This window comes from Micromys minutus (genome assembly GCF_963924665.1).
Source record: "Micromys minutus genome assembly, chromosome: 1".
In the NCBI taxonomy this organism is placed as follows: Eukaryota; Metazoa; Chordata; class Mammalia; order Rodentia; family Muridae; genus Micromys; species Micromys minutus.
Window position 1 is genome coordinate 255181933 of NC_137969.1, and position 15191 is coordinate 255197123.

The 15191-nt window shown below is 36.9% G+C and overlaps 1 protein-coding gene and 1 gene segment (V, D, J or C); both read right to left on the reverse strand.

Moving 5' to 3' along the window:
* Window positions 1-10321: 10321 nt before the first annotated feature.
* Window positions 10322-10850, reverse strand: LOC308418177 (immunoglobulin heavy variable 3-9-like). The segment is given in 2 exons: window positions 10805-10850; window positions 10322-10683 (listed from the first exon to the last, which is right to left on the reverse strand).
* A 3427-nt stretch (window positions 10851-14277) lies between these two features.
* LOC308440006 (short coiled-coil protein-like) lies at window positions 14278-14526 on the reverse strand (the record flags this gene model as incomplete). Its single annotated transcript, XM_080941928.1, has 1 exon — window positions 14278-14526. One exon carries the CDS (start codon window positions 14524-14526, stop codon window positions 14278-14280), a length of 249 nt encoding a protein of 82 aa, XP_080798054.1.
* Window positions 14527-15191: the final 665 nt, after the last annotated feature.

Here is a 15191-nt window from a genome sequence, read left to right on the forward strand (position 1 = left end):
TTGTTTTATGTATTCTGGGTATTTTGTTTTACAATATGCAGTTGAAAATTTTTCTTTTTTTCTCTTTTTAAAAAGACTTTATTGAATAATTTCCTTTCTTACATTTCAAAGAGATCTAAAGTTTGCTATGAAAAATGTATATTCATTTCAATTTGGTTCAAATATTCTGTAGACATATTTTAGGTCCCTTTGATTCATAAAATAAGTGAGATTAAATATTTATTTAGTTTATGTATGTATGATCTGTCAGTTGGTAAGAATGGATTACGTGTTGATGTCAGCCAATATGAATTGCACTTTAAGTTGATCAATATTTCTCTTACAAATGTAGCTGCCCTTGTGTTTGGGACACAGTTGTTCAGAATTGAATTATCATTTTGTTAGGTTTTTTTGTGAGTATAATGTGTTCTTCCCCAACTTTCTGATTAATTTTATTTGAAACTCAATTTTATTCAATATCAGAAACACTACTATATTTGTCTTCTTTGGTTATTTTTCTTGAAAAACTACTTTATAGCCATTTACTCTGAGGTATTTTCTATCTTTTTTTTTTTACTGAGGTGTGTTTCTTTTTTTAAAAAATTATTGGCTATATTTTATTTACATTTCAAATGTTAACACCTTTATCAGTTTTCTCTACTAAAAACTCCCTATACTATCCTCTCTACCCTTTGATTTTTGAAGGTTCACTCCCACCCACCCACCAACCCATCTACTCCCTTTAGATGCACTGCCCTGACATTCCCCTATATTGGAGCACTGAGCTTTGGCAAGAACAAGGGCTTCTTCTCCCATTAATACTTGACAAGGCCATCGAGATTTGTTCCTTGTATGAAACAAAGATGGAGCCTATGTTTGGATTAATTCTGTTACTCTGTGTTTTTGTTTTTAACTGGGGAATTGATATTGAGCGGTATTAATGACCAGTGATTGTTAGTTCCTTTTCTGCAGACAAGATATTTTGTGTGTATGAGAGAGAGCCAAGGATTGCTTCCTACTGTTAGAAGTTCTGGAAAAACACAGCAATGTTGGTAGCAACAGGATGTGTTGTCTAGGCAAATGTCCCATTAAATAATAGTGCTTTTCTTCCTTGTGAAGCACTGGATTATGTTGTGAATATCAAAACTTTGGGTAGAGATTACAAAAATTCTGTCAATTATGAAAATTTCAGAGATTGAATGAGTGCATTATCATGTTTACTCATATCCACCCTTTAGACCATGCAATAGAAATGTGAAATGGTGAACATTAGATTATTTAAAGAGTGTTTTACAAAGCCTAATTAATCTGAGAAAGTGGTGACCATTTTTTTTTTTTTTTTGCATGAGAGCAACAAGTCAAAGAAGTCTCCTCCTATTATAGTTCCCTGAACTTCTTGCCAAAGTCTTTATTCAAGAAAAGCAGTAAGGTCAGATTCTACACTTACTATTACATGAGGTTTTGATTAATCACTGCAGGCTTCTTTGCAAGCTGATCCCACATCCTGTTACTCTTCACTGTACATAGGACTCAAACATATTTCTATGGTACCTGTCAAGACAGTCCCAAGGCTTTGATAACTCTGCACTGAAAGAGCATCTTAGAGCTCTTATTCAAGAAATTAATCTGGAGAGTGAGACTGGAGCAGAGCCAGACTTGGAGGCTGGGGTCCTGTGGCACAACTGTGTCTTCAGGGTTTCTATCTCACATTGCTAAACCTACCTGATGATGAAACAATAGACTTAGAGACTTCAACTTCCTGACCTGCCTGTATCAGCCAGTCCTCCAGTCCCAGTATGCTCTTTCTTTCTTTCATTTGCTTCCAGGGAAGCATACTGTCCTTGCAGATGACAGATATTTTATACTCTTTTCATTCTGTCTTTTGGACAATCGTACCATCAGAAAACTTAGTAAAATTAGTGAAAATGAAGTGGTTGCTCTTGGTAGACCTAAAATAACCATTAATATGAAAGATACAGGCCCAAACTCTGCAATTTAAAAAAAATATTATTTTTATTTAGTTTATTTACATTTTAAATTTTATCCCTCCTTCCAGGTTTCCATTCTGAACACCACCTTCCCCATCCTTCTGCCTTCTGTGCTGCTCTTCAACCACTATCCCACTGCTGCTTCACTGCCCTACCATTCCCTTATGGTGGTACATCAAGCCTACACAGAACAGAGAGCCTCCTATTCCTTGGATGCCAGACAAGGCCATCCTCTGTGCCATATATGGCAGGAGCCAAGAGTTTCTCCATGTATATTCTTTGGTTGTTAGTTTAGTCCCTGATAGCTCTGTGGGTGTCTGGTTGGTTGTTATTGTAGTTTTCCCTATGGGGTTGCAAACCACTTCAGCTACTTCAGTCCTACACATATCTACTCCACTGGGGTCATCAGGCTTAATCTGAAGTAGGCTGCAAGCATTCCCATCTGTATCAGTAAGGCTCATGCAGAGTCTCTAAGGAGACAACCATATTAGTCTCCTGTTATTAAGCACTTCTTGGCATCACATATAGTGTTTGGGTTTGGTGGCTTCATATGGGATGAATCCTTAGTGTTAGGGGACAGTCTCTGGATGGCCATTTTTTTAGTCTCTGCTCTATACTGTGTCTCTGTATTTTCCTTAGAAAAATAATTCTGGTTTAAAATTTTGTGAAGGCTGTGTAGCCCTATTTTCCAACCAGGGGCCATGCCTCTCTGTGGAAATGTTCTTTACAAGTTATCTCTCACCTTCCTTGGGTATTTTAATTAGCGTCATTTATGTTGGATCTGGGAGCCTCTTCCTTTTTTGGCATCTGGAAATTTATATTGGCTACCTCCACTTCTGTTCAATTTTCTTACCCTCTAAACAACTCTCCTGTGTCCTTTTACACATGATCCTGCCCACATTTTCTTCTTCCCCTACTCTCTTCCTTTTAAGTCCTCTTCATTTTTTAAAGTTGGAGTTTATCCTATATTTAAGTCATTTATAATCAGCCTATTGATATAGCTCTATGCTTTAAGTTCTTACCACATAAGCTGAAGGGTCTGTGTAGTGTTCCTCAAAAATACTAAAGCAATAAGTTTGGTAGCTCACCAGTAAGCACATCTTATAAATGTAGAGACAGTGTGATTGTTGGGACTCTTTTGCAAACCAATCTAGCCAGGGAGAAAGATATGTGCCTACTGATGAACTTTATTTCAAAGTTATTGTATAAATTGATAGAAGAGATCATCTCATAAAACAGATATATATGCATACACATTCAAACACAAACATACACACATACAGAGAGAGAGAGGGGGGAGAGGGAGAGAGAGACAGACAGACATACACAGATTGACAGAAAGACTGAAACAGAGAACACAAAGAACCATAGAGACCAATAAACACAGACAGACCTACAGAAACAGAAAAAATTTTATAATAGAAAAATAAATACTAATATGCATAACACAGAAAAGCAGAAAGCTGAATAAATCCTCATCCACTTCCAGAGTTACTACATGTTATACTTAGAGAGTGAGTGCAGATCTACAGCCCAGGCACAGAGGAGTCCAACCCCTCTATTCCCTGCAGGACTCTTGTTAAATTAATATCTCACTTATTTACTTCTCAACTGTTGTTTCCCAGTTTTCCCTCCAATAGTTCTTCTCCTCATATCCCATCCACATTGCTTTAAATGTTAAATGTTATCCCTTGAAATATTTTTCACTCATTTGAAAATTAATTTTTATCTTTTAAATATTGCTATTGTTTTTATTTCAAATATATAATGAATAGAACACCAAGTTTCTATATAAGCCTTTAACTAGAAGATTTAACATAAAACTAGGAAATCTTATATAACTTGTATACAATATCTAAGTGATTTGTCAAATTTTCTCTAATAGTGCCTGATGTGGCTGCAAGGCCACCAATGGGCAGACAGTCCAGGCTGCAGTGTCAGGAGAGCCAGTGCTTTTTCAAAGGATTTATGTATTTTTAAAAATTCCTTTGTGATCTTAATAAGACTGGATTTAAAATCATTTTCTTGTTCTTTGGTTTTGTGAGAATATTCAAAGACTTCTCCAATAAGATTGCTATGTTGTGTAAGTTTTTTCTTTTTATGGAGTTCTTATCCTAGCCTGAAGCCATCTGATTGTTCCTGAATATATTTTTTCTTTAATTTCTCCTCTTTTTTACAACTTTAATTAAAATAAAACACCATATATATATATATATATATATATATATATATATATATACAGATTATTAAAAGAATTTTAACATAAATATATGAATATATTTTCACAGTAATTGTTTTTTTAAAGGTTTGATAATACACATTGAAATCTTACTATTTACACAGATCATAAATTATATTTAAAACAAAACATAAAATAAAAATAGTCAAAGTTTTTGATATGTAAAATTAATCAATGATTTTTAACTACCAAAAATTGCTATAAGGCTATTTTCTTAGTTATTGAGTTATTAATGGTTTAAGGTCTAGGTGTACCCCACTCTGAGAGGGTGCTATACACTTATTATTCTTCTTATTATTTTAATTGAACAACATTATTTAAAAAGCTGAGATAAATGCACAGAATTTAAAAGCATTTTTGCATAAAGGTATACGAATACATTTTTGTCAGTACTTGATTTTTTTAAAGGTTTGATAGTATGCATTAAAATCTTACTAGTTACAATGAGCATAAAGTATATGTAAAACAAGATGAAACCTGGAAATAGTAAATGATTTCTTGGTGTTTAAAGATTAAGCATAATGATTTTTCGTTTTTTTGGCCTTTGTTTTTCTTGAATTTCATATAGTCTGTAAGTTGTTTCTGGGGGTGTTCAGAGCTTTTTGGGATTAGTATCCAATTATTAGTGACTGTATATTATGTTATTTTGTGACTGGGTTACCTCACTCAGGATGATATTCTCTAGATGCATCCATTTTCTTAAAAATTTCATAGTCACTGTTTCTGACAGCTGAGTATTACACCATTGTGAAAATATACTACAATATTTGTATCCATTCATCTACTGAAGGACATTTGGGCTCTTTCCAGGTTCTGGCTATTATAAATAGGGCTGCTATGAACATTGTGGTGCATGTGCCTTTGTTGTATGTTGGAGTTTCCCTGGGGTAAATGCCCAGAAGTGGAATGACTGGGTCTTCAGGTAGTACTATGTCCAATATTCTGAGGTACCGCCAGAATGAGTTTGAGAGGAATTGCACCATTTTACAACCCCACCAACAGTGGTGAAGTGTTCTTCATTCTCTGCATCCTCACCAGGATCTGCTGTCATCTGAACTTTTGATCTTGACCTTTTTGACTGGTGTGAGGTGGAATCTCAGGGTTGTTTTAATTTGCATTTCCCTGATGGCTAAAGATGTCCAGCACTTCCTTAGATGCCTCTCAGCCACTCCATATTCCTCAATTGAGAACTTTATGTTTAGCTCTGTACCCTAATTTTAATAGGGTTGTTTGGTTCTCTCGTGTCTAAGTTCTTGAGTTCGTTGTATATCTTGGATATTAGTCCCTTATCAGATGTGGGATTGGTAAAGATCTATTCCCAATCTGTTGTCTGCTTTTTTGTTTTCTTGAGAGTGTCTTTAGCCTTACAGAAACATTGCAATCTCATTAAATCACATTTGTCAATATTTGACCTTAGAGCACAAACCACTGGTGTTCTTTTCAAGAAATTTTCTCCTGTGCCTATGTGTTCTAAGGTTTTCCCTACTTTCTCTTCTAATAGTTTCAGTGTACCTGGTTTAAAATGGAGAACTTTGATCCACTTGCACTTGAGCTTGTACAAGGAGATAAGAAAGGGTCTATTTTCATTCTTCTGCATTCTGAGTGCCAGTACGACCAACACCATTTGTTGAAGAGGCTGTCCTTTTTCCATTGAATTTTTTCAGATCCTTTGTCAAAAATCAAGTGACTATATATGTGAGGGCCCATTTCTGGATCTTCTATTCTATTCCATTGATTCATGTGCCTGTGTTTGTACCAGTACCATCCAGTTTTAAAGACAATTGCCTTGTAATATAGCTGGAGGTCAGGGATGTTGATTCCCGTAGGTGTTTTCTTGTTGTTGAGAATGGAATTTGCTATTCTATGTCTTTTGTTATTCCAGATGAAATTGCACACTGCTCTTTCCAGCTCTTTGAAAAAATGTTTTGGAATTTTGATGGTGATAACATTGAATCTGTAGATTTCTTTTGGCAAAATGGCCATTTTTACAATGTTGATTCTTCCAATCCATGAGCATGTGAGATCTTTCCATTTTCTGAGATCTTCCTCAATTTACTTCTTCAGATATTCGAAGTTTTTGTCATATAGGACCTTCACTTGCTTATGTAGAGTCACACCTAGGCATTTGATAGTGTTTGTGGCTATTGTGAAGGGTATGTTTCCCTAATTTCTTTCTTTGCATGTTTGTCATAACCTCTACTAGTTTCACTGTATCTTTATTCAGTTTCTGTTTTCATGATCTGTCCATTGGTGAGAGTGGGATATTGAGGTCTTCTACTATTATTGTGTGGGGTACAATATATTTTTTGATTTTTAGTAGGGTTTCTTTTATGAATATGGTGCTCTAGTATTTGGAGCATTTATGTTAATGACTGAGAGTTTCTCCTGATGAATTTTCTCTCTAATAAGTAAAAAATGTCCTTTCTTATCTTTTGGTTGAAAATCTAATTAATTCGATATAAGAATGGCTACTCCAGCTTGTTTCTTGTGGCCCTTTGCTTGGCAGGTTTATACCCAACCTCTTACTCTGAGATAGTGTTTGTCTGTCTCTGAGATGAGTTTCCTGTGTGCAGTATAATGATGGATTCTGTTTATGTATCCAGTCTGATAGCCTATGTCTTTTTATTTGAGAATTGAGTCCATTTATGTTAACAGATATTAAGAAATAGAGGTAGCCTTTTCCTGCTATGTTTGCTTTAACAGGTAGAATTGTGCCTGTGTGACTTTCTTCTTTTGGTTTTCTTGCTTAGGTATTTTCTTGTTTTTACTAGGATGTAGTTTACCTCCTTGTATTGGGTTTTCTACCTATAATTTGTTTTGGTGGTTCTGGGTTTGTTGTCATATCTTGTGTAAATTTAGTTTTGTCCTGGAATATCTTGGTCTCTCCATCAATTGTGATTGAGAATTTTGCTGGGTATAGCAGCTTGGGCTGACACTTTTGTTTTCTTAGTGTCTGCTTTATGTATGTCCAGGATCTTCCAGCTTTCATAGTCTCTGTTGAGAAGTTGGGTGTGATTCTGATTGGTCTGCCTTTATATGTTGCATGACCTTCTTCCCTTACTGTCTTTAGTATTCTTTCTTTATTTGGGCACTTGGCATTTTGACTATTATGTATCAGGAGAAATTTCTTTTCTGATCCACTCTATTTGAAGTTCTGTAGGCTTTTTTTATGGTCATGGTTATCTCATTCTTTGTCCCGTGCTACCGTCTCGCCAGCAAGAACGCACCTGGACACTAGAATCCTTCTTCAGCAAAACCTTTATTGCATCTTGAAGAGGAAGATCCCGAGCAGGAGAAAGCACTCCAATTTATATCCCCTAGGGTGGTGTGTCACTGTGTAATTGGTTGCCCACTAGTGGCCTGATTGTGACGCCCCGGGATGGGCGGTGACTTGGCTCACACCAGTCTTTGCGCATGCGCCCAGTGGTTATTTACCACACTTTAGCTGATTCATGGCACCTGAAACCAGTGCCATCTTGTAAGGGCACAGCTTTCGGCCCTCCACAATTCGTAAGGGTAGAAGAGTTTTCTTCTATGATTTTGTTAAAGATATATACTCTGCCTCTTAGTTGATATTCTCCATCCTCTTCTATTCCTTTTATCCTGAAATTTGATCTTCTCATTTTTTCCTGGATCTCCTGGACATTTTGTGTTAGGAGATTTTTGCCTTTTGCATCTTCTCTGACTGTTTTGTTTAAGTTTTCATTGCTGTCTTTGGCCCCTGAGATTCTGTCTTCCATCTCTTGTAGTCTTTTGAGGATGCTTGCATCTGTGACTTCTGATTTCCTTTTTAGGTTTTCTATCTTCAGTGTTGTGTCTTTTTGTGTTTCCTTTATTGTTTCCAATTCCTTTTAAATTCCTTCTTTAATTCCTTCATCTCTCTGGTTCTGTTATCTAATAGTTCTTTGATTTATTTGAGTGTTTTTCTTGTTTCCTCTTTAAAAGCTACTATTTCTTTATTCTTTTTCTCCCTTCTTGTTTAAATATCTTGATCATCATCTTGAGGTACTATTTAGGATTGGAGTCTTCTTTTTCTTGAATGTTTGCATTATGTTGTTTGCTGTGATGGGAGAGCTAGGTTCTGATGTTCCCAGGTTTTCTTGGTTTCCACTGGGTAAGTTCTTTTGCTTTCCTCTTGCCATCTTGTTGTCTGTGATTATACCTGGTCTTGTTGTTAATGATTGGTTCCCATCTCTCCCGTCTACCTGGCATCCATCCCTGGATCTCAGCTGTTTCTGGTGGTAAATGTTAGTTCTTTATCCAAGGGCCTTCCAGGTGGACACTGTGTCCCACTGCAGAGTTCCTGCTCCCTGAACCAATTGGGGGCCATGCTTTTGCACTACAGGCCTAGCCCTCTCTCTGCCCTGGCTACTTGCAGCAGAGTCTCACCAGGCCAGCATCCTTGGATCTCTGCACTTCCGGGTGGCAAATGGCCTGGGCGTTTAGTCTCCATCTTTGTGAATATTCTTGTTGTAGCCAGTATTAGGAAGTGGCTAATACCTATGATCTTTGTGTGGGAGTCCCCTGGTGGGGAACTAACAATAGAACTAAGGGTTCAGCGCAAGTCTCCCAGCAGCTGGATGAGCCACTCTATGGTTCTGGACCTGTAGCTCTAATGAATTGGGTCAGAGACTTGAGAGCGCAGGTTAGATAGGCATGCTCGAGATGTCTGGAAAATAAGGGGAAATGAGTGCAGACAGGGAATCTACTCTCTATGGTTCTGGATCAGCAGGTCTGTAGAAAGTGGGTGTAAGTTGGCTGGACAATCTTCTCTGTAGTATTTCTTCATTGATTTACTTAAATCAGTAAGAAATAGTACAGAGTCCTCTAGTACAGAGAATCAGAACCTTGTCTTTGTTTGGATTCATTGTTGTGAAAAGACACCATAACAAAGTCTAATCTGATTAAAGAACACATTTATGTGGAAACTGCTTAAAGTTCTAGAGGTTCAGTCCAATATTGTGGTGGGAGGCCAGGCAGGATGCAGGCTTACATAGTCCAGGGGGAGTCAAGATTCTTCACCTTGATCTAAGGCAGCAAGGAAAAGACACTCTTTCTACTGGGAGTCAGGAGAGGGTTCTATTCTGCACTGGGCACTCTTGAATCTAAGATCTCATTGCCAACCACCACAGTGATGCACTTCCTTTAACAAGCCACATGTACTCTAAGGCCACACCTCATAATAGTGCCACTTTCCATAGGACAATCACCCTCGAATCACCATAAACCTCTATAAAGCGAAGCACATGTTCTTGGTCAAAGCGATGTCCTTAAGGATTAGGATCTCTAATGGTTGGTTCAGAATATTTTAGGTCCAACCTACATCTTCAAGGAGTCATAATTTCTTCATGTATTCTGTTTTCCTGTAACACAGAATTTCACATATTTCTCTAATCAGTAAGTTTTACTGACTCTCTGCCTTGACAAAACCTTAAGAATTCTGTGCTTCTTCACATTTTATTCTTGGTCTTTGTAGAGAATCACTTTTGCCCTTGTGATGCTCTGCATTTTGTGTTTAAGTCAGAGGTTAACCTACATTTAAGAAAACATCTATGGTTGGCCTGCTTATATAAGTTTGTGTTTCAAGTTCTTACCACATAAGCACAAGTATCTCTGTTTATTTTACCATAACTACAAAAGGTGAATTTGATAGCGAAGGTTAGATTCAGGCCCAAAGATGGACTGTATTCAAAGTTATTGTGTGGACTGATAGAAGTCACTTTATCTCAACATCTACACACTCACTCACTCATAGTCATAGACACACAGTCATCACGCTTATCCACTGAGATTGAGAAAGAAAAAGACAGAGCGCTAAATAGCCAGAGAGAGACAGAAAAGACATAAACATTATGAATAGTAGTCAAAGAGATGAATAGACAGATACATAAAGACAGACAGACATACTAGTAAATTACTCGATGAATAAAAAACATATATAATAGAGGAAAACAAATTTGAATAAACATTCCTGCACTTCAAAGGTTACTGCACTACAGTTGTACAGAGAATTTTTGTAGAGAGGCAAAGTAGGAGTCTTACACTCTCTTTCCTCCAGATCTTTGCACCTCAGTATCAAGGAGTTTTGTGTGCTGTCTCTGCCCCCTGCTGTTCTTCAAAGCTTTTCACAGGGTTTTTGTTTATGCTCACTATAATATTGACTCACTGTGTCTCTTGCACAGTAATACATGGCCGTGTCCTCAGACCTCAGACTGTTCATTTGCAGGTAGAGTGCATTTTTTGCATTGTCCCTGGAGATTGTAAATCGGCCCTTCACAGCATCTCCATAGTAGATGCTACCACTAGTATAACTAATGGTTGTAACCCACTCCAGCCCCTTCTCTGGAGCCTGGCGTATCCAGGCCATCCAGTAGTCACTGAAAGTGAATCCAGAGGCTGCACAGGTGAGTTTCAGGGACTTTCCAGTCTGTACTAATCCTCCTCCAGATTCCACCAACTGTACCTCACACTGGACACCTGCAAACAGGGAATGCTTGTTAAAAACTGCCAGAAATAAAAGTAAACAAAATAAAGAAACAAAGAAAATTTCTATTTCTAATGTGCACATAACAGGAAGAATCTCATCTGTATGAATTACCTTTTAAAATAAGGACCAGGAAAGCCAAGCTGAACCTGATGTCCATAGTGAGTTGTCTGTGTTCAATGCTGATCACTGAATGTGAGGACTTGGAATCCACGGCTGGGCTCCTCTGTCAGAGCTGCAGGGTCAGGGCAGAGCTGGTTTTCATGGGCACAGAGAAGACTCATTTGCATGTCTTCCTGATATAGCATCCACTGAAGTTGGGCAAAGGCAGTGATCATAGCAGATAAAATAAATCAAAGACATGGATTCCAGTTATAGAGTTTGACAAATTAGTGTGATTTTATATCCACACTTTCCTTTTGGTTAAATTTTACCATACTTCAAATGTTTTCCTTTTGGGAATGTGTATAGAACATGATTTGTTTCCACATTGTCATAATTCCCTAGTATAAATGTGTAATTGAATATCACCAAACATAAGTGTGTTTTTAGATATAGCCTTAGTGTTTTGCACTGTCTGTTCTCCTATGTCATTTCACTATGTGGCTCTTGGATAGAGTTACACCAGCAAGGTTATGGTATCATAACTCATCCACTTTTTTAGATTTATTGAGGTTGATCAAGTTATTAAATATTGATGTCCTCAGGTCATATAAAGACTTTTACTTTTGTTATTCTGGTTCCCTTTTATTCTACTACTCAGAGTTTCCTATGGAGACATATTTATTTTTGAGGCCAACTCAGTTTTTGTCATTCTGAAGTTCTCTCATTTTTCTCAGTTACCATATCCATTAGTATAACCAGGGTATTTAAAGAAGTTTTAGAATGATTTTTTCATATTTAACAAGCTCCCTGGTTCCCCTCCACCACTTTTCTCTCACCACACTTCACTTTTGCTTTCATATCACCAGTGTTCCCAGATCCTTGGGCTTCCTTTTATTACACTAACATGTGTCCTTTTTCTAGGATTTGAGTCCCATAAGCCAGAAAATAAAATTCAGAAATGCTGAACCACAATCAGTGTTCTGAACATGAAAGAGACTGTGTTTGTCCTTTTGAGCTTGGTTATAATGTTTAACTTAACATTTCCCAGTTCCATTTAAATTCCCCCAAGGCTTTCAGAGCATTTAGCAAGAGAAGGGAGATAGAGTGCAATATGTGAATCATGGTATAGAACTGTGAAATAAAGTCTTATGGACACGACATGCCTATCACATGACACAAACATGATGGCTGTTGTCTCTAAGCCACACCCAAGACCAAGCCAACCATAACCTAGAATGGACATTTTACATTATCCAGGCCTTGTCTTTCAGTGAGAATTTGTTAGATGTATATATATTTTGTTGGAGGACCACAGAAGTTAATCTAGATCCAGAAAACACATATGGTAAAACTCACTTATAAGTGTACACTAGCCATAATGTGCATGAATCTCACTAAGGATAAGGAAATTAAATACTTAGTGGAGGCAGATGAAGAGGGGTTACTGGGTGAAAATGCTGGTGAGGAAGGGAGAGGGGATGGCAACCAACTTGGGAAAATAGAGGAATGGGTTGGCTGGGACTGAGAAGTGAAGTTGGACAGTTAGGGCAATGAGAGTTGAAATCTGCTGACAAACAGGAAACCTGGCATGCATGGGTACTGGGAAGTCTGAGAGGGTGAACCAGGCTAAGCTTTCTGCCAGCGGGGGTTATAGAGAATGAAGAGGAGTCCTCTTTCAGCTTGGAAGGATGTCTGCAAATATGGTCACTGGTAGATTTTCTATGCTACAGTGTTCCCCTCCACATGCATGCACACATGGGTACTCATTCTGGGATAAGAATTCCATGAAGTTCGGACAGGTTGAATTGAGAAATATATGGCAGGGTGGGGGAGATTAAGGGAACTAGAGATGTGATCATAGTAAACATATACATGTAGAGTATACAATTCTTCAATATAGAGAAAAAATAGTGCCTACTGAGTGGCTGAACGGTTTGCAGACGATAAATCTCTATAGAAAAATGCTAAGGAATATGTTACAATATATGACACAAGTGTCTAGAGATGACAATACTCAATAAAAGATATCACCGTGACAATTTTTGAATATTAGTTCTCTGTCTGATGTTTGGTTGGGGAACAACCTTTCCCAATTGCTTGGCTGCCATTTAATTCTATTGATAATTTCCTTTGTCTTTCAAAAGATTTTCCATTTCATGACATCCCATTTATGAATTGTTGATGTTAGAGCCTGAGTCATTGGTGTTATACTCAGGAAGTTGCTTTCTGTATCACTCCAGTTCTGTCTTATTAGATTTAGTGTATCCTATTTTAGCTGAAATATTTTAATTCCCTTGGAATTTAATTTTGTGTAGGATGAAAGATAAAGATCTACATGCATTCTTCTACAAGCAGACATCCAGTTAGACCAGCACCATTTGTTGAGATGCTTTTGATTTGCTATTAAATTGTTTTAATGTTTTTTAATATTTTTAATAAACATTTTTAATATTTGTTAAAAGAATGGCTAACACTCTGCAACTAAGTTGAGTTTACACAAATTCTGGGAACATATCTGAGATAAAACACTAACGTTAATAATTATCACATACACAAACCTTTTATATTCATGATTATGATACTAATATACTCTCAATTAATTTTGCAAAAGTTCATCACCTAGGTACAAATAAACCTTGAGACCAAACTTATCACTGGTCTCTTAATCCACTTACATCAGACTCAGTCCACTTTTATTTATATCCCAAAAGTGCAGCTGTGGGCCAATGGTAACACATATATAGAGGAAAAACACTGTATTTGGTTATTTCTTTTTATCCAGTTTTCCTTCCTATTTCTATATTTCATCAAGTTTTTTTCTTTTTCTCTTATTTATTTATTTTTATTTATCACATACCAGCATCCCTATCTTTTAATACCAAATGTACTATTTTATGCAATAGGGAGTTTTTAGCTTTTCAATGTGACAGTTTACATTTCAGAGAAAACTCTTCATTCTTTAGAGCTTCAGTCTATTTTCAGTTGATTAAGGAGAAACCAGCAGTTCTATCTTATTACCAAATATCACAAATGGCAAGCCTTAGATAGGAAGGATCTTATTTAGTTAATTGTCAACATCCACACTCAGGTTACTCTGCAGGAGATAAGTTCCTGGGGAGGGAGATGGGAAGGAAGAGGCAGCTGGAGGAGAGGCACAAGACAGTGTACAAGTACAGAAGCTGTGCATTCAATACATCGTTTTGGTCATTTTTTCACAACAACATGGTTATTTTCTTGTATATTTTACTAGTTAGGCTTATGATAAAGTTATTATACATATCATTTTCATATATATTTATATGTATATATATATATATATATATATGAAAATTGGCAAAACATCCACCTTCAAGTTTCATAAATATCCTTAATTCTAAAATAAATACTCAGGGAATCAAAGATACCCTTACTTTTGGATCATATCCAAGCTTTAAGGGGAAGAACAAAAGCAGCAATCCATAGAAGAGAGGAAGGTGAACCCTTTACTTCCTTTTGGTTTTTGTATCAGTTGTTTGAAAAACACTAGAAGTAGACATGAGGTTTTCTATATATTGTCCAAGAACTTGATATTCTGATTTTAGCTTCAGATTTTCTTCCTTAACTGCATCTGCTCTTGCAGAAAGATCTTCAAGTGTGTGTTGGGGCTCCAACACCTGATTAATAAGTCGAGGCTTTTCTTCCAGTTCTTTCTGATTTTCAACATCAACTGCGTCCATATCAGCATTCGTCATCTTGGGGAACAGACATTGAGCTCTTGAACACAAACTATTTAATGAATGGTCTTGCATCTGAGGCACCGGACAGAAGGGGAATAGCTAGGAAGCCTCGGGCCTCCCAGCATGCACCTCTTGGCATCCACAATATTGTCTGGGTTCAGTGACACTATATGGGGTGAATCCCTATTTGCAGCACTTTCTGGGTGGCCTTTCCTCCAATCTCTGCTCCACACTTTGTCTCTGTATTTTCTTGTGGGAATGTTTTGTTTCCATTTTTAAAGCATTTTTGCATAAAAATATACAAGCATACTTCTTATAAGGTTGTAATTAAGTATTTGTGGGTACCTATACATACACATATGTATATATGTAACAATAATATAGTAAAAGAGGTTATTAATTTTTGGAGATAGGAGAGAAATTGGGAGGGGCTGCAGGAAAAAAGGGGGATGTGATACAGTTCTATTTTAATTAAAATATATTATTATTTTTTCTTTTTTTCTTGATCTTCACCCAGTCTGTGGGTTGTTTCTGGGGTGTTCAGGACTTTCTGGGGTTAGTATTCCATTATCAATGACTGCATATTATGTCTGTTCTTTTGTGACTGGGTTATCTCACTCAGGATGATATGCTCTAGATGCATTCATTTACTTGAGATTTTGTTAGGTCATTGTTTCTGA